This window comes from Sparus aurata, chromosome 11, assembly GCF_900880675.1.
Source record: "Sparus aurata chromosome 11, fSpaAur1.1, whole genome shotgun sequence".
NCBI classification, from domain to species: Eukaryota; Metazoa; Chordata; class Actinopteri; order Spariformes; family Sparidae; genus Sparus; species Sparus aurata.
In genome coordinates this window covers 32,025,217-32,048,534 of record NC_044197.1, presented here as the reverse complement: position 1 = coordinate 32,048,534, position 23,318 = coordinate 32,025,217, and the positions used below count along the sequence as shown (strand labels likewise).

General features: G+C 43.6%; 1 protein-coding gene across 1 annotated transcript in view; it reads right to left on the bottom strand.

Annotated features, from left to right (window-relative positions):
- Nucleotides 1–10,433: 10,433 nt before the first annotated feature.
- The window catches only part of LOC115591355 (leucine-rich repeat-containing protein 24-like), a 56,889-nt gene continuing 44,004 nt past the window's right edge, over nt 10,434–23,318 (bottom strand). The window contains exon 7 of the mRNA XM_030433315.1: nt 10,434–12,619. Within this exon, the coding sequence (XP_030289175.1) occupies nt 12,209–12,619 (411 nt within the window). The 3' untranslated portion in view covers nt 10,434–12,208. The remainder of the gene's footprint in view (nt 12,620–23,318) is intronic.

Here is a 23,318-nt window from a genome sequence, read left to right as displayed (position 1 = left end):
CAATCAATCAGAGATGCCGAACCTGCCACGGGCCCCTCCGGCCTAGAAATTCTTTCCATAAAAATAATGAACAGAACCAGTGACAAAGGGCAGCCCTGTCGGAGTCCAACATGCACTGGGAACAGGTCTTACTTACTTCCGGCAATGCGAACCAAGCTCCTGCTCTGTTTGTACAGCGACCGTACAGCCCTTAGTAGAGGGCCTCCAACCCCGTACTACCGGAGCACCTCCCACAGACTGCCATGAGGGACACGGTTGAATGCTTTTTCCAAGTTCACAAAACACATGTGGGCTGGTTGGGCAAACTCCCATGAGCCCTCGAGTACCCTGCGGAGAGAATAGATCTGGTCCAGTGTTCCCACGGCCAGGATGAAAACCACATTGTTCCCCCTGAATCCGAGGTTTGACCATCGGCTGAATTCACTTCTCCAGTACCCTGGAATAGACTTTCCCAGGGAGGCTGAGGTGTGTGATCCCCCGATAGTTGGAACACACCCTCCGGTCCCCCTTTTTGAATAGGGGGACCACCATCCCAGTCCAGAGGCACTGTCTCCGACTGCCACGCAATGCTGGAGAGACGTGTCAGCCAAGACAGCCCCACAACATCCAGAGACTTGAGGTACTCTGGGCGGATCTCACTATCGAGCTTCCGGACTACCTCAGTGACTTAGGCTTGAGTGATGAATGAGTCAACCTCTGAGTCCCCAGCCACTGCTTCCTCTATGGAAGGCGTGTCAGTGGGAGGAGATCCTAGAAGTATTCCTTCCACTGCCCGACAATGTCCCCAGTCGAGGTCAACAGCTCCCCACTGTTTCCCCCTCCTGAGGCGCCGGATGGTTTGCCAGAATTTCTTCGAGGCTGACTGATGATCCTCCTCCATGGCCTCCCCGAACGTTTCCCAGACCCGAATTTTTGCTTCCATGACCGCCCGTGCTGCTGCACGCTTGGCCTGCCAGTACCCGTCAGCTGCCTCAGGGGTCCCCCGAGCCAACCAGGCTCGATAGGACTCTTTCTTCAGCTTCACACCATCCCTTACTTCCGGAGTCCACCACCGGGTTCGGGGATTGCCCCCACGGCAGGCACCGGAGACCTTACGGCCACAGCTCCGGACAGCCCTGTCAACAATGCAAGTGGAGAGCATGGTCCATTCAAACTCAGTGTCCCCAGCCTCCCTCGGGATCTCGTCAAAGCTCTCCCGGAGGTGAAAGTTGAAGACCCCCTGACAGAGGATTCCGCCAGACGTTCCCAGCAGACCCTAACAGACTGTTGGGTCTGCCAGGTCTGTCCAGCTTCCTCCCCTGCAAGCAGATCCACCTCACCACCAGGTGGTGATCAGTTGACAGCTCAGCCCCGCTCTTCACCCGAGTGTCCAAGACATAGTTAAAGACAAAGTCGATCATTGACCTCCGTCCTAGGGCATCCAGGTGCCAGGTGCACATATGGACACCCTTACTTTTACCAAAACTAAATGCTTTTAAACACTCACAGTGCATAAAAAACCTGGGCGTTCTTTTCGACTCTGAGCTTGATTTTATTCCACACATCAGAAATACTACAAAGATCGGTTTTTACCATCTTAAGAATATAGCCAGAGTTCGCCCGTTTCTCTCTCTGGCCAGCACAAAGGTGCTAATGCATGCTTTTATCTCTAGCCAGTTAGATTACTGTAATTCCCTGCTCTCTGGTCTCCCAAAAAAGAGCATTTCACAGCTGCAACTGCTCCAGAACTCAGCTGCACGGGTGCTGACAAAGACCAGAAAGCGGGCTCACATTACACCAGTTTTGAATTCACTGCATTGGCTCCCTGTGCGCTTCAGGATTGATTTTAAGGTTCTTTTATTAGTTTTTAAGTGTCTTAACGGCCTTGGGCCTTCTTATCTGTCTGACCTGCTTTTACCGTATTGGCCATCGCGGACCCTGAGGTCCTCCGGTAAGGTCTTCTATCTGTTCCCGATGTTAGAACCAAAACCTTTGGTGAAGCCTCATTTTATCATTACGGCTGCGCCTGTGGAACAGCCTGCCGGAGGGCTTCAGGGCCACTGAGTCTGTTGATGCTTTTAAACGCAGGCTCAAGACTCACCTTTTTAATTTAGCTTTTTACTGAGTCCCCTTTTACTCATCTAGTTCCACTCATTTATACTGTCCTGTCATTTTTCTTTGTCCTTTAATTTTCTCTTAAAGGTTTTATTATTCATTTATTTATTCATTTATTCATTTATTCATTCATTTATTTATTTATTTATTTATTTATTTTTAATGCTGCTTTTACGGGTTTAGTGCTTAAAAGTTATGTTTTGCTCTTAGTAATTTATATTAACATTCATTTATGTTGTCTTAGGAGGTTTTTCATTTCTTTTAGTATCTATTTTAATTTATTGTTTCTTAGTTTCCAGCTCCAGTGTTCTCCTCATGGGGGCCATCCACTCCGGGAGCTCTGTCTGGCCTGCCTATGGGGGTGCCATCCTGGGGGTTGTCCGGGCCTCGACAGTTGGGGAGTCCTGCCGGCTGCGGGATGGGCCCCTATCTGTCTGGGTCGGGGCTGTCTCTGGCAGCGTCCCCTGTGGACGTGGGCTTGGACGGCTCTCAGTGGGGATGGCTCCCTTACGATGGTGTTTCCTCACTTGATCTATCAGTGCTCAGCCATATTCCACTTTATCTGGTGGGGGGTGGGGTGTACGTATCAGTGTAGTATGCTCAAGGGTGTGTGTGCATGTGTGTGTGTGTGTGTGTGTGTGTGTGTGTGTTACATGAATGAGGGTGCGGGGAGTGGGGATGTTAAGGGGGTTTGTTTCATTTTCTTTTCATTTAACGTAAAGCACTTTAGGTTGCATTTTTACATGTATGAAAGGTGCTATATAAATAAAGTTGATTTGATTTGATTTGATTATGCTTGAACATGGTGTTTGTAATGGACAAACTGTGACTAGCACAGAAGTCCAGTATCAAAACACCACTCGGGTTCAGATCAGGGAGGCCGTTCCTCCCAATCACACCCCTCCAGGTAACACTGTCGCTGCCCATGTGAGCGTTGAAGTCCCCCCGTAGAACGACGGAGTCCCCTGTTTGAGCACTCTCCACTACCCCTCCCAGGGCCTCCAAGAAGGCCGGGTTCTCTGCACTACTGTTAAGCTAAAACAAGAGTGAGAGACCTATCCCCGACCTGAAGGCGCAGCGAAGCAACCCTCTTGTTCATAGGGGTGAACTCCAACACATGGTGGCTGAGCTGGGGAGCTATAAGCAAGCCCACACCAGCTCACCACCTCACACCGCGGGCAACTCCAGAATAGAAGAGAGTCTCTCTCAAGGAGTTGGGTTCCAGAGCCCAGACTGTGTGTGGAGCTGAGCCCGACCCGAGCTCAGGCTCTTTCCCCCCCAGCAAGGTGACATTCCATGTCCCATGGCTAGAGTCACTGTCCGGGAATTGGGTCGTCGGGGCCCCTGCCCATGACTGCCACCCAAATCACACTGCACCGGCCCTTTCTGAACCCTCCTGCGGGTGGGGAGCCTACTGGAGGGCGGGCCCACGTTGCTTGTTCAGGCTGCGCCCAGCTGGGTCCCGTGGGCAAGGGTTGCTTTGGGAGACCCTACCAGGGGCATTAAGCCCTGGACAACATAGCTCCTAGGATCATTCAGGTGCTCAAACCCCTCCACCACGATAAGGTGCCGGTTCAAGGAGGAGGATAAGATATCGATCATTAAGATTAATTGGATCAGATCTGAATGATCCCGCCACAGTGGCTGGTAAACTGATTCAGTTCACCCGCTAGCACACTAATTCACCTGCATTCAGCGGGTGGCGGGTGCTAATTTCCATCCCTGACACACACAGATACACACACACGCACAGCAAGTATAACAGTACTGTGCTATGTACTCTTTTCATGGTTCTTGGTGCTTTAGCAATATTGTTGTTGCAGCATTCATGCAAATTAAGCGAATTTGAATAGAATTGAATTAATAAACCTTTAGATTATTGCTTGCAGACTGATAAGTGTTCTGTTTACAAATGAGCAATACATCCAGATTTCTTCATATTTCTATTGCCATTGGGAATTTAAATTTAAATGTGAGGTGAAGATTTCCTCATGGAAATTAATTTTTTCAAGCTACCTATCTCCATCTGTCAACCACATTCTGTCTCCTCTATCAATAAACTCTATTCAGTGCTGTCAATGAACAGGTGAAACCATTTCTGCCTGGTTTGAAGGCTTGGGAGATAATGGCGAATAAATGCTGTCCAGAAATGATCTGCTGACTGTGATGCCATTTTCGACATATCCGAGAGGTTTTGAATTCAGGATGCCTTCAACCCCAACCAGAACTGTGTGCAAGACTGTTTCTGTTGTTGGTTGCTTTCCCAATGCAACATAGTACTATGATTTTTACAAGGGTTGTGAAAGGAGTCAGATAGCCCAGGGGATCGTATTGGCTTGCCGGCACTTTGTAGATATTCCTCATTGTAGGTTGATGGTAGATGATGGGTCTGGTTTTGTAACTTAGCACACCTGTTTCATTGGAGGCCTAGTGTCCGTTCTTTGGGGTCTCCCTTTTCTGAGAGCCACAATTCATTAGTTTTGGACCTCAGGTGGAAAATGGTGTATTACAGCTTGATCATTACTAGCCCGCTGTCTGATGTCCAAACCACCATTAGCATGCAGAGATTGCATTTTGTCAACTAGTGACTTGGCTTCATGAGAGGAATGGAAGCTTTGGAGGCAGTTATCAACATAAAAACATTGTTAGAGAGCATTTCCATCACAGTGATCTTGAACATGTTTGTGGACTGCATAGGAGGCGCAGCATGGACTACAGGTTGTTCCAAAAGACAAGACTTGCCACTCACACACACTAGGCTCCCAGTCTAGTTGCATCGCTCTCCATATGAAACGTAGTAGAAGTGTGTCCTCATTCAAAAGGTGTACTTGATGAAACATACCTTTGGTATGTCCACAGATGGCAAAAGGATGTTGGCAGAATCTAAGGAGAACTCCAAGCAGAGAGGGACCGAGTGTTGGGCCAGGCAGAAGACATTTGTTTAGACTTTGTCCCATGTAATCAAAGACGCAGTCAAATACAACTCTGTATTTGTTGTTGTGTTCAACAATGTGATATTGCTACTTATTTAAAGTCCGTGTAAAGCAGCAATACATTTGTGTTATGAGTTTGTCACACCACAGAAACATGTGTCATTGACCACTGAGCCAATTTGGAAAGATAAATCGCTGAGTATATAAAATTAGGTCTCAAAATCATGGAAAAACAAGCACTTCTCTCTGCTGTGAAACGCTGGGGGCGTGTCAGATAGAGGCGTTGGAACCACGCCCACGCGTGGGAGGGGAGCCGCCTCCGTGTGCTGTACAAGGATGTAACCCATGTCATCGGACGGACCCAGCCCGACCTGTTTGAACCATCAGAGCCAGAAACTGACTCTGAGTCAGACACTGATAGTGCTCAGCCTCGTTCTTCACAGTCAATGTTTTACATTACACACAAATGTAAAACCCCAGTCTACATGTAATTCCTTGTCATAGCTATATTGGTGCACATAAAATATTACCTGTGGATTATCATTGTGCTGTCAGATGGACTCTGCTCAGGGAATTACGCCAAATCATGCCATGATTAAATGCAATAACATTTGCTAACATGACATGGGCACGACAGGATGCACAATGTAAAATCACTTTCAGGGTTTGCACCTTCAGCAAAATGCATTTAATTGGCCAAATGTACAATATTTATAACATAAGCACACACAATCTGGCATAAGCACACACTCTCTGGAGAGCATGTAATGCCTGTGGCGGAGATGAGAGCACCTGTTGTCGGCTGGATGGAGAGTGTTGTGGCAGGCACATAATGTTGGTGGCCGTGATGGTGGCACCCGCTGTCGGCGGGACAGGAAGATGCAAGCCAGTGGCAGGCACATAATGTTGGTGGCCGTGATGGTGGCACCCGCTGTCGGCGGGACAGGAAGATGCAAGCCAGTGGCAGGCACATAATGCCGGTGGCCGTGATGGTGCCACCCGCTGCGCTGAATGTATATATACCGCTTCCGCAGCAGGGCAGGGTTTATGCTAATCATAGCCCCGTTACATAATGCTGAACTGCCCATTAAAACCTGAACACAGAAATTTTGAAACACAGTTTGTGAGCCTAGCTCCACAATTAAATTCTAAATGGTTGAATGGCTTTTTACATGTTTTAAGGAAATTTATGACCTATTTAATGTTTTTAGAAGAAAATGGCTGAATTTGCTTTACACAGACTTTAACTATTTTTTCACTTTTTCTTTCCTCCTTCTCTTTTCTTATTTATACTTTTGACTTTATTTACTTATTTATTTTTATTGTATCATCTATCTATGCCATATTACAATACCATACTATCTGCCTCTCAGCCACTTGCACACACACACAAACACACACACACACACACACACACCTATACTACCTATATACATATCATCATAACTTCATGTTGTTTTCTATTGTTATCTTAATGTATGTCTACTGTCTGCATTCGTAGGTCCTCGTGGTGTGATGTACTATTCCCTTATGTGGGACCAGGTTTCCTTTGGTTGGTCTGTCTGCTCACTAGGAATCCTTTGAATGTAGCCAGACTGCACAAGGTTTTCCAGTTCCTCTTGACATTTATCAGAGCTATCTTGTCGTGTTTTGACCTTGTGACTGTCTTTTCATTCATATAGGATAAAGTGTCAATCTGCAACAGTCTTTCGACATTCCTGATCAATTCACTTTTGAAGCAGGTAAAGGTGAAGGAGAAAGTGTTCTGGGTTTGAATTAAGTTGGCTGGTCTTTGGAGAGCCCATCCTAGCCTGGTATGTACTGCCAGTGGGCCACCAGGGGGTCCCATGAGTATTGGCTCTGTTGCTGTGATGAGATGGGCATAGTCTGAGCCGATGAGGACGAGAGGACATGCATGATCAATAGACTGTAATGGGATACCTCTGAGATAGTGATATTGCTCTTGTAGGAAGTTAGAGGAGGCTTGTCTAGAGGGCTGGCTCAGGTTGATGCAGTGTTCAACAAATCCATCTCGATACTGAAAAGTGAGTTTACTGAGGAGTCTGTCAACATCCATCCATTGTCTGTAACCGAATTATAATTTTTTTTTTACATTTTTTTATGGGGTTGCAGGGGTCTGTCCTGGAGCCAATCCCAGCCGTCTCAGGGCAAGGGCACGGTACACCCTGGACAAGTCCCAGCTCATTGCAGGGCCCTCACTGATGGCAAAGGCTGCCATGCAAGGTGCCAACCACACATCAGGAGCAAAATGGGTAATTCAGTAATTTTAGTATCTTGCTCAAGGATCAAGTCCTTGTGCAGCTCAGCTCAGCCTGGAGCTGGTATTTGAACCAACGACCTTCCGATCACTAGCCGACCTGCTCTACCCGCTGAGCTACAGCCACTCCTATGTCGGTCGACAGAATAATCAAGGGCTTGGGCCGTGACTGGAGGTGCAGGTACATGGTGAAGAGAAAGGGAAGTTGGTATAGCATGTGCAGACACAGGGGGAATGGATAATGGGGCAAATTGAGCAGTAGCAGTGGGGACCTGAACAAAGGCTAAGCCTCCCTGTAGTGGTTGAGGCACTGGAAGAGTTTGAGAGGCACTGGCATAGCAAATTTGAGAAAGCAGAGGAGTTGAATTTAAGTGAGACTTAGCATTTCTCATGTTTGAGGGGGCAGGAGTATATCTTTTGGAGGAAGGTAGACCGTAAAAAGAAGCAGTGGCTATGTATTCTTGAAGAGATGAGGAAGTTAGTGTAGAAGCTCCAGCAGGATGATCATCCTCTGAGACATTTTGTCTAACAAAGTTAGACACAAGCTGGGCTGACTCAAGCTCTTGCTCTTTAATATGTATGTGTCAATTAATTTCAACCAGTATGACATTTTCTCTCTCTTCTTGTGTGCATCCTCTTGTCTTTGCTGAGTAGCTCGGACTTCTTCATCAATTAATTTGCATTTTTTATCAAGCTCCTCATCCTCCTGTCTTTGCCTTTTCAGCTCCCCAGCTCATCTCTCTTCTTCTTTCCCTCCAGAATGCTGGCATGGAGATTACTCAAATTAAATATGTTGCTGCCTCTGGAGTGCCTACTAAATTGAGAAGCTGTAGGGAGACTAGAAGCTGACTTGGAACTTCTTGCTATAAGCACTGTGTGAACCATGGGATTGTGTGGATGTCCTTTGTTGCTGTAAATTCATCCCATCGTAGTCAGGGGGGTGCTTATGCCTCTTTGGTTTAGCTCCTGGGCTCTGGCTAATTGGCTTTGTGAGATGGCTATCAGATACAACATGAGATACTGATGGCAAAGGGGTAGCTAATGGTTCAGGTAGAAGGACAGGCTCTGTTTGGGGAGCAGGTGAAGATGGCCTAGGTGATGTTTGAGACAGTACGGGGAGAGCCTTATCCATGTAAGGCTGGGTTATGTCCTTGTAGCATGCTACTTACAGTAAGGGATTCTCAAATACACATGGCAAACTCAGGTGAGCACCAGCACACACAGTCCTGTGAAAGTTTGGAGACAAAGAGGAGGAAGGCCTCATCCAGGCCTCTAGTTATAGAGCGTGAGGAACATTGGGAGGTGCTTGCACCACTATTCCATTTGGTCTCCTTGTCACCAGCCACTGACATGAAGGGGGAACAAACTACAGTTTCTAACAGTGTGAAGTTATTACAATAAAGATTTTCATGTCTCCACAAATGTAATAATTCCCTGCAAATGTAATAGTTATTATATTTGTGGGAAATCACGTGTTACGTATGTAGTAGGCAGCGGCTATTACGTTTGTGGAAAATGTATTACATTTGTGGGTTTATTACTTTAAATGCTGCAGATTTTTATTAAGTTTGTGGGTTTATTACGTTTGCGGACATTATTACATTGTTGGGCTTTACAAGAGCACCATTCTTCAAGCATGCACCAGACTATAGAAAGAGCTACAGCTGATAACCTCTCCTGTATACAATGCACACTTACCTCCTGTATACAATGCACATTGCCTCCTGTATATAATGCACATTGCGTATAGTCCTTTTCTTATTGTATCTTTCTTTCTCTTATCAAAATCTGTTTAAAGCCCCTGTACAGAGTTTTTAACTGGATATGCAAAAGTCTCTGGTTTCTGCTGATGTGTCTCTGTTACCTACAACAGCAAATGAGCCCATCAGCGTGAAGATACCCTATTTCTAAGTAGTCTAATTCTATACCTCTGAAAGGCATTGGTCGGGTCGGACCACTGACGAAACGATTTACGGCAGTCAGACCGGAACTGACGACATTCAGGATACGGCCAAAGTGATACAGCATAGCTGTTTTGTTGCTACGCTAGCCAGTGCTAACCGAGCTGAAACTTTTGTCATGGCTGATAATGAGACAAAGAAAAGAAAAAGAATTCGAACCGAAGACCAACGAAAGGCCAAGAGGGAATCCGAGCGAGCTAGGGCTAAACACGGATAAACATTGGCGATTCCTTCCAGAGATGGAGAGAGTTGCGGGGCTTGAAGGGAGGGTCGGATCCAGAATTTGCCCAATTCCTCCTAGACAGGTTTGTAAATTTTATTTCATTTATGAAATGTATTGCGGGACGTAGTTTACAGCAATACATGAATTTAAGTTGTTACAACAAATCTGGCTAACGTTACCACTAGATTTGCTCTAGATACTACACTCGTGAAAACGACAACAAACGTCTTAGATCACGCATCCATTTCAGCTGTGTGTATCAGCCCAGCCGACCTGCAACGATGCATCGGTAATATCCTCTGTCATTATAAATGATTCAGTTTCTTACTTAGAACAAAACATCCATCACAATCACTGTGACTTTGCTGTAACGCTAGCTCTGTAGCACCGTGGGTAATAATATATAGCTGGGAAATTGCAGCGCAACAGCAGCATTACTTTGTTTCAACGGCGGCATATTATATTAAGTAGAACTACAAATAGACACATTACCTCGTCCATATGCACGCTGCAGATAGCTGCTTAAAAAAAAAAAAAAAAGTTTTCAAAGCAAGTCCCGTCTTCTTTCCGACATTTCCAAAACAAATCTACACGCGCCGGCCAGACAAACGTCTTCACGACAGTGGGCGCTAGAGCTCATGGGAAATGCAGTCTTCATTCCGGCAAAACACTACCGCTTTCGTCCAGCGGGGCAGCCAAAATTAACACTAAATGAAAAGTCTGTACAGGGGCTTTAAGTATTTTTAAGTCTACTTATTGAATGTCTGTACTTTTACTTACTGTATGTCTGTCTACCTGCTACTGTCAAAAGTAAATTTCCACAATGTGGGATGAATACAAATCTATTCAATTCTATTCTAATCAACATATCATCCTCTTTGAGCTTCGTAGGGGCACAAGGTCATTTTCTTCTTTTGGTTGAGTATGGATAGTCAAGCCATTTCTTATGTTCAATTTGTATTTAATTATGTTAAATGGTAGAAATAAATAAATAAATAAATAAATAACAGAAGAACATCTTGCCGCCATTATGTTACATTACATCATATCTTAGAAGAAGCATGAATTTCCACTGAGATTATGGCACAAAGGACTACAACATCCAGTTCTGTAGACTTAAAAATGTCAACATTTCCTCTAGTCACAGTGGACTGATAGCAGAACTGTATCACCATTGGAGATTAGTGTGTTAGCTAACTTTAAACTTATTTCAGATCAATGTGATGATGCAATTGTGATTTTGGAAAAAATCATCCACACACGCTTATTACATAGACTGCCTTCTTTAGCATTCTTTTTCTTCCATTCTTCTAGACTTTGTGCACAACAATTTCCTTTCTGCTTTGGCAGAGGAAACACTCTAACTGTTTTGAAGGGAAATGCTCATCCGAATAGTTTGTTTATCCTGAGACACTAAAATGCAGATCATGTTACTGACTGTTTCAATAAGGGTAATGAACAGTAATTCCAATAATACATGTTGGCCTAACTTTTAATATGTACGTGCTTTTTCTTTCTACATCTTCCCATTTAATTTTAAAATATTAATTTCTGCCACTGCAACAGCATATTTCCCCCACTCTGTCAATCATTTTCAATACTTTTTAACCCAAATCTTTAATTTTCATGCTATTATAGCAGTATATAGTGTACGTATGTTTTTGCCCGTGTCCCTTTGTTGGTTGGTTGGTTCGTCAGCAGAATTACGCAAAAATCACTGAACAGATTTCCACCGAAACACCGGGAGACTATTGTCTCACCCAGTTTTGGGTATTTTCAAAATGTTTATGTAAATGTTTCAGGTAATAATGCATGGATCTTGAGGTGGCTGGTATCTATGAGTGGGTACAATTTTCTCCAATTTAATATTAAAGACTCTGCTCTTGAAGTGTTGAAGGTGCATGTGATAGGTCTCTGATTAGGAATTCTGTCTGTTTTGTGTGAAGACAGAGTTGAACTGTTTCAGTGAACAGAAGTTAATCAGAAGTGATCAGTGTGACAAAGGTTAGGAGATTAAAACTCTGAAAAGAGCTTTCCTTTGAAATCCTCTCTCTGTCATGATGAACATGCCCCCACGCTTTTCAACAAATAGTTAGAAAATTCAGTTGTTGCTGTCCCTTGCTCACTGAGATGAAAGTAGAACCTGGCCAGACATTAACAATAGTTATAAAACAAACCAGGGTTCTAACGAGACTGAAGATTTCATGATTGCCCCCTTTTATTATGTTTACCCTACAAAAACAATGAGCTTTGGCTGAGTTCTTGAGAGGACAGATGTTAACTCCTGTGCAGCATTGATGGTGGAAGGTTTTCTCATAAGTGCTGACAGACATGCTCATGTACAGGACAGATCAGCTGTGTGGGACTTGGTATGTTACCGGCCAGTTAAATCGTTTTGAGTTTAGGGCATTTTGCCAGATGTCTACCCACCAGCCGGCTCACCACCAACATGTTGGCATCACTGTTTGTTCACTGCTAACTGTCAGTGTTACTGACTTATGAAACCAGATTGTGAGCTCTGCAAGGTATGTAAACGTTCTCCAGTCATAGTAAATAAGTCTTGTAGAAAGTCAATGGTTTCACAGGGATGAGTTTTCTGTCAATTACTGGTAGATTCCAGCAGTGGCACTTTGACTTTCTACAAATAAGATGTAAGAGGCTTTGCCATTCACCGTGTAATGCATACACAAACTGAGCTACTGTGGACTCTCCCTCTCCTTCAGCAGTGGATCTCATAGGCGATCTGAGAGTCCATGAACAGACCTGTGTGATTTAAAAACAACCCTTCAGCCTCTGATGTGATCACAGGCTCAGCCTCCCCACCCTCCCCTGCCATTCTCCTCATGGTCCGTATGTCGCCCTCCTGCTGCTGCTGTTGCTGTTTGTTGGGGGCCAGAGTTGGACTCATGGTCTGGCCTGGCCCTGAGGACAGGGTATGGCTGGAGGTGTCAGATGGAGCGGAGCATCCCAGGTTGGTGGTAGAGACGGCTGTGGGTGGAGCAGGAGGCAGCACAGGTTTGGCCCTGTTGAGGACATACATCTCATGGCCGCGCTCATCACGGTACTCCTCCAACTGGGCGAAGGTGGTGGGGCCATCAGAGTAGTCGTTCACATACAGGATGCTCTCCTCCTGCAGGTTACAATTCACATTCATCACTATCAGGGTACAACTTATACATCATTATATTATTATTAGTAATGTTGCATTTGTACTGAATGTCACACGTTTTCGTTGTAATAGGAAAACGTAAGATGTTTATATTATGTATTCAAACCAACTTATTACAACTTATACATCTGCCCGTCCATCTAAAACAATCAAATTTGACTTAAGAGAGCTCATTGCCTGGATGTCTTATCATTTGTTTATAATAATTCCACTGTCCTTTGGCTGCTGCGATGAAGAAATGTTCCCGTTTTTGGGACAAATAAAGGAAATTCTGATTCTGAATTACTGCAGTTAAATCACAATAAACAGAAAACTTTTGATTAGCACCTTTAAGCCTGTGCATCAGCTGATCAACCACAGACCTCCAAATTGTGCCCTACTGAAAGACTGATCTCAAATAGCAAATGTACTTGTACTTCTCCCATCTGTGCACGCATTGGTCTTAAAATTGAATGTAGTTGGGTGCCCCAGTAGCTCCATTGGTGAAGCATGCGCCCCATGTACAGAGGCTGTGTCTTTGCTGTAATGGTTCAGGGTCCATGTCAGACAGGCACATGCACACATAAGGCCCAATTGTGCTTGTGCCCCTGGCCTCTTTGTTGCGTATTAAATGTGCCCTTTTTGTCTGTGTTTTAATGGATACACACATTCCTGTTGTGCATAGGATGTCAAAACCAAATGTAATACTGTGTTGTGTGTGTGTTGAGCCTATAAAGCCTGCTGCAGCTCCGCTCTCTCTCACAGAGGAGAGAGACAGACAGACAGACAGAGAGAGAGAGAGAGAGAGAGAGAGAGAGAGAGAGAGAGAGGGAGAGGGAGAGAGAGAGATCTGCAGCATCTCATCTGGTTTTACGCCACAACACAGAACCTCTGACCACATCTACACCCTCCACACCCTCATCCAGAAACACGTCCACCAGAACAACAACACCATCGTCTCTTCTTTTGTAGATTTCAAGAAAGCATTCGACTCAATTTGGCATCATGGTCTGTTTCTGAAATTACTAGAAAAAGGTATTGGAGGAAAAATCTACGATATTATTAAAACAATGTATATAAATAATAAATGTGCTGTCAAAATTGGAACTAGGGAAACAGACTTCTTCCCCCAAAGTAGAGGAGTGAAGAGCAATAAAGTTCAACCAACACCTCAGAACCAGTGAGCCCAGCTCCTACCACTACAAAGCCCTACAATGCCAAGAGGAGAGCAAAGAAGGGAGACCCCTCAGCCAGCTGGTCCACAGGCTGAGCTCCAACAGCACCAGGCACCAAGTTCGCCCTCACACCATCCAGCCCCACCAAATTATAGCAAAAGAAAAAGACAATTACATCAACTATTGGACATCCACAACCAAAACCCAAAGCAAACTTCAATGCTATTTGGCCCTAAACAGACAATACACCATGGCAGATTATCTGAGCTCTGTAACTGACCCGAGACTGAGGAAAACGTTGACTATGTACAGACTCAGCGACCACAGCCTGGCCTTAGAGAGCGGCAGACACAGACAGACCTGGCTGCCCAGAGAGGACCGGCTGTGTCGGTTCTGTCCACACAGACAGTTGGAGACAGAGCAGCACTTCCTGTTGCACTGTGACACATACACAGACCTCAGAACCCAGATATACATTAAAATCACAGGTACAACCCCAGACTTCCCCAAACTATCAGACCAAGAAAAACTACATTTACTGGGAGAAAAAACTGGCACTGCTGTAGATGCAGCGAGATCTGTGAATGCTGCCACAGGAGAAGAGATGAGCTGCACAACAACACCTGACATGATTTCCTCCACATGAACCAGCTGATCCTGACTGGGTTCTTACCTGCACACTGATATACTGTTTACTATTGTTGTTATTATTGCTATTATTGTTATTGTTATTGTCATTATCATCATTATTATTGTTATCATTATTATTGTTAAAAAATGTTCTGTAATCCTGTATGCTTTGTCAATATTGTGAACCACAGTCATGCCAATAAAGCTTGTTGAAATTGAAATTGAAATTGAGAGAGAGAGCTTGGCAACGAAAAGAGCTTAACAGCAAAAGACATGAGCTCCTGAAAACCTCTCACTTTTTTTGTGTTTTCACTTTAAAATGTCTGATTTACAACGCAAATCTACAACATCAAGTGGTTGGAAGGCACACTCAACCACTTAAGAAAAGAAACCAGACTTTTCTACGATTTCTAAGTATTTTTTTTCATCAAAAGAAGTTGCTACCTAGCTAGCTGGAGGAAGAGAACTCTACTGCTACTGTGCAAATGACGGTTGGCTAGCAACAACAACAACAACAACAAAGGTCTGAAGAAATAATACAGCAAGGAATATTCCAAAAGAAGAGAAGATTTTCAAATCACAACTGGACTGGCAACATTTTGAGGACATCACCAGGACAAGGACTGGGAAATAAGGTATCTCTGGCAAAATAACTGTTCAGAAACTACTAACAGTGAACCAACTGTCAGTTGAAACCAGCCATGCTAATGGAACACTGTGGAGCAACAGCTGAGCAGCAGCAACTGATAAACATATCTACAGATATATCAACTGTAGTAACATAGAGGCAACCAGGACAGATCGCTGGCTGTGAAATACAATACCCTGAACAAGTGATCACAGCACAGCAGAAGAAAGACTTCAAAATGAATGTGCTACGTGCCAACCCGGAAACTCTGGTAGCAGACTTCAGCAAGAAGAACAACCAGAAGGTAAAATGCAACCTAGTGTTCTTTACTCAACATCCTGAAAATTGGCACACAGCAATATGTGAGCAGTTTACTCACATTAAGAAGAACGGGATAAGCAAAGGCAGACAGATTACTGCCTATGAAGATGCAGACCGCTCAAGTCCCATCTTAACAGTAAACATATATCACAATGGAACAGTTATGATCCAGGGATCTGAGAACAGTCTGGATAACTTTGGTAACAGCTTCCAAACACTGAAGACTATTGCAGCATCAAAAGTGTCTCCTCCTCCTCCACAAGAGCTCCAGACCAGGTCACCCATCTCCAGCAGACCTCCACCTACACCATACTCTGAATCACCAAAACTCTCCAGCAATCTCAGAGTCCTGAAGGAAGGTATCTCAGTACTCGAGCGAGAGTTCATAGAGTTCAGAGAGAAGACACTGAGCAATCTTCAGAGGTCCGATAACAGCCATTTAGTGGAGGAGATGTACTCCACAGTCAAAAACCAGAGATACCAGATAGATGAACTCCAGCAAGCTGTTAGAGAACTGGAAGAAGACAACCATTCACTGAGAGGAACACTCAAGAGAATGATAGAGGAGCTGGCATCGGCCCACCACTCCAGCCCAACACAGTCCCTGCACCAGGAGACCCAGCAGTCCCTGCTCCAGGAGAGCCAGCAGTCCCTGCACCAGGAGACCCAGCAGTCCCTGCACCAGGAGACCCAGCAGTCCCTGCACCAGGAGACCCAGCAGTCCCTGCACCAGAAGACCCAATAGTCCTTGCACCAGGAGACCCAACAGTCCCTGCACCAGGAGACCCAACAGTCCCTATACCACGAGACTCAGGGTAGGAAACCAGAGACGTCTGCCACCCAGAAATCTTCAGCCTCTCGCCCCCAAATTTCTCCTCCCCTCTCCCCTCTGGACACCACAGACCTGGGGACCCAGAAAAGGAGATCAGAACCTGTTTCACACAACAACACAGAAATAATATTTCTGTGTGATTCCAATGGAAAGTACATCAATATGAAGCGTCTCTTCCCAGGCAGAAGATCCAAGATGATTTGGAGTCCCACCATCTCAGAGGCTATAAAGAAGCTGGCCACTACAGACCTCCAGGGTGTTAAACACATCCTGATTCACACTGGAACTAATGACCTCACACACAACAAGGACATACCTCACTCACTGCAGCAGGTGGCAGAGAGAGCAACCTCAGTGGCCCCCACAGCCAGGGTAACCATATCCACCCTTTTACCCAGAAGAGATGTTCCTCAGCATGAGATCAACAAAATCAATGCTGAAATATCCAAAGCCTGCACAGGAATACCAAACGTCCATATGGCACATCACGCAGAGATCCTCTACCAGCACCTGTATGACGACCTACATCTAAACCAGAGCGGTGTGCGACTGTTCATCAAAGATATTAAAGATACAGCTCTCGACCGAAACAGATCAGCACCTCACATCACCAACAAGAGCACATCCAACCACCGGAACCTCCACAGAAGGTTGCAGCACACTAGAGGCACCACCAACAATGGCCTGAGACTTGGACCTGCCTCAAGGTACTGCGCCCCCGCCGCACCTCTCCAGGGACCCAGCCCCATCACACCGCTGTACACCTCAGCCCCACCTCCTCAGGACTACAACCCCACTGCACCACACTACATCCCTCCTCCACTCCCACCTCTTCAGGGACCCAGCCCCATCACACCGCTGTACACCTCAGCCCAAACTCCTCAAGACCACAACCCAACCGCACCACACTACACCTCACCTCTTCAGGGACCTGAACTGCAATTTGTTCTACATCCTCAAGCTTTCCAGGAACAATACAGTTGGCAGCAGCAGCAGCAGCAGCAGCAGCATCAGCAGCCAGCTCAGACTCGGGTCCAGTCTCCAGCTCAAAGAGACAGCTACGCTGCTGTAGCTGCCAAACTCAACACCTCACCCACTGAACTGAGTCTAAAGCAGATAAGAGACATTGCAACACTACTCTATACTAAATTACTGAGCTAATAGACTGTAGAACAACACTCTAAATAATTCATCATCACTTAACATTATTATTATTATTATTTATTTTAATTTTTTTTATCACATATTTTTGCTTGTAAATCAGTTATTTTTTTTCTAGTGGTACACTAATCTGTTAAGGTAAAGGAAATAGCATCTTTTTCGATAAGTAGCTGGAACATTCAGGGCTTATGCTCTTCAGTTTTTGGTTTGAAATCAGCAAACCCTGAATTTCTGAATAATATTAGAAATGTAGATATAATCATATTGAATGAAACTTGGAATCAAAACAAAAATCAATCAAATTGTCCTAACGATTATATAGAACTTATTATACCCTCTGTAAAACACAGCCATATTAAGAATGGCAGCGATTCGGGTGGTTTACTCATATAGTACAAAGGAGAATATAAAGATTACATCTCACCAGTTAAAAAAGGTACAAATTACATTTGGATTAAAATTCACTTGAATATTCTGGAAAACAACAGAGATGTCTATTTATGTGCAATATATATTCCACCCTCAAACTCCCCTTATTATGCAGAGGAGGTTTTTGAGGAACTCCAGAAGGAAATTTCTTTCTACCAAAGTTTAGAGTCAATCTTAATATGTGGCGACCTTAATGCCAGAACTGGTAGAGAGCCAGACTTCATTAACTATGAAGGAAACAAACATATCTTCAAACACCCTCCTTTGTACCAGACTTGCATAAACACACAAAGACAAAGCTATGATAGCATAGTTAACAAAACTGGCAAACAGGTACTACAAATGTGTAAAGGCTTGGGTCTGTACATTGTTAATGGCAGAGTCAGAGGAGACTCTCTGGGCAGACTCACACAATGCTCTGTGTTAGGTAGTAGTGTTGTAGATTATGCCATTACTGACATTGAACCACAATATATAAATGCATTTACTGTATCACCGCAACAGCCCCTTTCAGACCATAGCCAAATAACCCTATTTCTGAAAAAGTCATTGTCAACCACTGTGAATCCAAACCCTGAACCAAGACTGTTTCCTCTACCTAGGAGATACAAATGGACAGAAGAGAGCACTGCTGCCTATACCGCTGCACTAGACTCTGCTCAAATTCACAACATGCTGGATACTTTTCTCAACACCCAGTATCAGCCTGAAAGGGAATACATAAATGGCCACACATCACTTAAACACAATATTTATTCAATTGGCAAAAGAATCAAAATTAAAAATCTCACAAACAAAAAAATCCAGCATGAAACAAAAAGAGCGATGGTTTGATAAAGAATGTGCTATATCCAGACAAAACCTGAGAAAACTGTCAAACAGAAAACACAGGAACCCAAGTGACCTAATGGGACGGCTTGAATATGTCCAAGCTCTGAAAGATTACAAAAGACTCCTTCATGTGAAAAAAATGCATTATATGGAAGGAGAACTCAACAAAACTGAAAAAGCTATAAATGAAAACACCTTTTGGAAATTATGGAAAAACATGAACAGAAACCCATGTACAGAGACCAACCCAATTCAAAATAGCAGAATCTGGAAAAATTACTTTGATGACCTCTATAAAAAAGTGTCACGGTCTGAATCCCCACCAAATTTTAACAATAGAAAAACTGAAAGAACTAGAAATGACAGTGAAGGACACCCAGTGTGCCCTTGACTACCCCATCACCATTAAAGAAATACAGCACAAACTCAAAACACTTAAAAATTGCTTGCGGTATAGACAGCATTAACTCAGAGATGCTGAAACACAGTAATTTAAAACGCCAACTTGCCGTGCAAAAACACTTCAACCTGGTGTTGGCAGCTGGATATTACCCCAGTGTTTGGAATAGAGGTCTCATTTCTCCTATATTCAAAAGTGGAGACAAGAACAACCCCAGCAATTACAGGGGCATCTGTGTTAACAGCAACCTGAGTAAACTCTTCTGTAGCATCCTTAACTCCAGATTAATCATATATCTCACTGATCATCATATTCTGTCTAGAAGCCAAATTGGCTTTTTACCCAATCATCAAACATCTGACCACATCTACACTCTCCATACACTCATCCAACAGCATGTTCACAAAAAACACAAAGGAAAGATGTTTGCATGTTTTGTAGATCTAAAAAAGGCTTTTGACACAATTAGGCACAATGGGTTATTTTTACAACTTCTACAAAATGGAATTGGGGGTAAAATATATGATCTAATCAATTCCAAATATTCTGACAACCAGTGCTGTGTCAAAATTGGAAACAAAAGAACAGAGTTCTTCAAACAAGGAAAAGGGGTGCATCAGGGGTGCAACCTGTCTCCTACTCTGTTTAACATATATATTAATAAATTGGCCACTCTTCTTGAACAGTCCCCAAGCCCAGGATTAGATCTACAAGGCAAAGAAATAAAATTCCTCATGTCTGCAGATGACCTGGTTCTACTGTCCCCAACAGAACATGGTCTACAGCAGAACCTCTCTCTGCTGGAGACGTTCTGTCAAAACTGGGCGGTAGATATCAACCTTGACAAAACCAAAGTCATGGTATTCCAAAAAAAGGCCAGGCTACAGGAATCCAAACATGTTTTCAGGGTATGAGGGACCACACTTCAGCATACAATGGAATATAATTATCTAGGCATCATCATCAGTGCATCCGGCAACTTTGACAAAGCAATAAATTCCCTCACAGAAAAGGCACGCAGGGCCTACTATAGCATCAAAAGCTCACTATATAAATTCAATCCCCCAATTACAAATTGGCTAAAACTATTTAACAGTGTAATCAAACCCATACTTAGGTATGGAAGTGAAGTGTGGGGCCCTCTAATTACCCAGAGGCACACCTCATGAAACACACGAATGTCAATCAGAACCATTTTTGCTGTAGTATAATATTGTTGTTTTTTTAATTATTATTATTACTATTATTTAATATGAACTATATGTGTATATGTTTTTCATTGTATATGACAACTTGTAATTGCCTAATGATACCCAATCTTATTAATCCTTCCACACACACATTATTCTCTTTATTTTTTAAGTTTCATTTCATTTATTTGTATTTTAACCTACGAATTGTATTTTTTGTTTTGTTTAATTGATTCTTGATGCTTTGGCAACATAGTTCTCGTAACATTCATGCCAATAAAGCAAATTTGAATTGAATTGAATTGAATTGACAGAGAGAGAGAGAGAGAGACAGAGAGATAGAGAGAGAGAGAGAGAGAGGGGAGAGAGAGAGAGAGAGAGACAGAGAGATAGAGAGAGAGAGAGAGGGGAGAGAGAGAGAGAGAGAGAGAGAGACAGAGAGAGAGAGAGAGACAGACAGACAGACAGAGAGAGAGAGAGAGAGAGAGAGAGAGACAGACAGACAGACAGAGAGAGAGAGAGGGAGAGTCAAGTGTCTGTTTTATGCAGATGACCTCCTACTGTTATCACAAACAGAACAAGGAATGCAACAATATCTGGACATACTCCATGATTATTGTGTAAATTGGGCAATCAGAGTAAACCTAGATAAAACTAAAATTATAATATTTCAAAAGAAAGCAAGATCACAATCTATAAAGTATCAGTTTACTTTGAGAGAGACAACACTGAGTCACACAATGGAATACACTTACCTTGGCCTTACTATCATGGCTTCGGGTAGTTTTGTTAAAGCTGTGAGTTCACTAGCAGACAAAGCCCGTAGAGCGTATTACAGTATACGAAAAGTTCTATTCAAATGAAACCCCCCAATTAAGATCTGGTTAAAAATTTTCAAAAGTGTTACTGAACCAATCCTCCTATATGGAAGTGAAGTTTGGGGCCCGTTAATTAAACAAGAGCACTGGGACTCAAACCCTGCTGAAAAAGTACATCTTGAATTCTGCAAAAACATCCTCAGAGTCCACAGAAACTGCCCAAACCATGGCTGCAGAGCAGAGCTGGGCCAGTTCCCCCTCTTCATTAAAATCAAAAAGAGAACTATTAAATTTTGGAAGCACTTGATAGAGTCTGATGTAGACTCATACCAGCACAGAGCATACTTGGAGCAGCAGGGCTGTCTGGACCCAGATAATAATACCTGGAATGGGACAAATGAGGAAATCAGATTGACAAGTCAAAATGACACTACAAAAATAATTCCATACTCACAAATAAAACAAATCGACAAAGATAATAAACAAAAATATTGCCAACAATGGAAAACAGAAACTCAAACAATCAGTAAATCAGAATGTTATAATTTACTGGACAGAGAATTCCAATTGGCCCAATATTTAACCCAAATAAAGAAATAAAAAAAAAGACAAACCCTTACAAAATATAGACTCAGCGACCATAAACTTGCCATTGAAACTGGTCGCCATAAAAGAGAATGGCTAGAAAGATCAAAAAGAACCTGTATCCACTGTGAAACTGGAGAAGTAGAAACAGAAACTCACTTTCTCACAAATTGTCCCAAATACAAAGAAATTAGAGAAGAATTATTTCCCAAATTTAAAGAGAAATTCCCCAACTTCCTCACCCTCCAACAAGACGAAATAATCCCAATCCTTCTGGGAGAAGACAGTTCTGCTGTAGAACTAGCAGGAGAATACATCACTGCATGTCACACATTAAGAAATGTTTCAATGTAAGACTGTAATGACTCATTTATTTCTGTTTATTGATACTATCATTATTCTCATTATCACTTATTATTTTATTATTGTTTATTATTTTACACACACACGAACACACACAATTTTTTTTTCTTATTTTTTCTTGAATTTTACTCTATTTATATATGTGTATATTAACTTATGAAGTGTATTTTTTGTCCTGTTTAATTGACTCTTCATGCTTTAGCAACATAGTCTCTGTGACATTCATGCAAATAAAGCGAATTGAATTGAATTGAATTGAATTGAGAGAGAGAGAGAGAGAGAGAGAGAGAGAGAGAGAGAGAGAGAGATTTTTTTTTTATTTTTAAATGGTTACTTTATTGAAACCTATTTAAAAAATCCGGTTACATCAAATTAAAACTAAATAAATAGATAAAAAAAACACAAACAGATCAGATCAACTGATCTGAAAACGTGAGCTGATGCTCTTTAACACCACACAGAATAAATCCGTGAGTCCATGTCAACTTAAACTGGTCCAAGTCCTGCATCTCCTTATAGTACTTAAAATCGATCATGATTCTGGCTGTGACCATCCTGCTGAACAATAGAACAAAGTCTGCATCCTCACCGTCCTCTACCTTCCTCTTTCTGCTGACGTACACAGCCATCTTTGACTGCCCCAGAATAAAGTTCAGCAGCTGGCACTTGTGTTTGGTCGTCTTCTTGTACCTGAAGCCCAGGATGAATGTCTGTATAGAGAAGACCTCCCCTGCCTTCCTGAACAGTCTGCCCAGCAAAGAGAAGAGAGGGCTGAGCCGAGAACACTCAGAGAAGCAGTGGAACACTGTCTCTACGGCACCACAGAAAGGACACTTGTCTGAGACAGCAGGGTTCATGATGGAAATGAATGTGTTTACTGCTAAAATCCCATGGATCAGCCTCCACTGTAGGTCAGCCACCCTCTTTGTGAGTGGAGGTTTGTACAGTCTCCTCCACTCGGGCCGGACTTCCTCACCTGAGCCCAGGTGAGCTCTCCAGGGCGAGTCGGCCCGATGCTGTATCCTCTGTCTGTGCAAGCACTCCACCATCAGAACAGACAGAGCTTTGCCCTTTGCCTCCTGCAGGTTCACCTCACACTGTCTGTCGTCACAGCTCTGACCGTCCATCCAACAGGGACGGACACTGAGAGGAGGGAACGGGTCGTCAGGGCGGGGGACGGTCGCGCCACCGCTGTAGTCCGTCAGCAGGAGGTGCTCATGCCCCGTCAGACAGCTCCTCCAGTGGTCCAGCAGCCTGCCCACGATCCTCTCCGACCTTCCTCCCAGACCAGCCGCCAGGCCTGCTGCATTCTGTAACT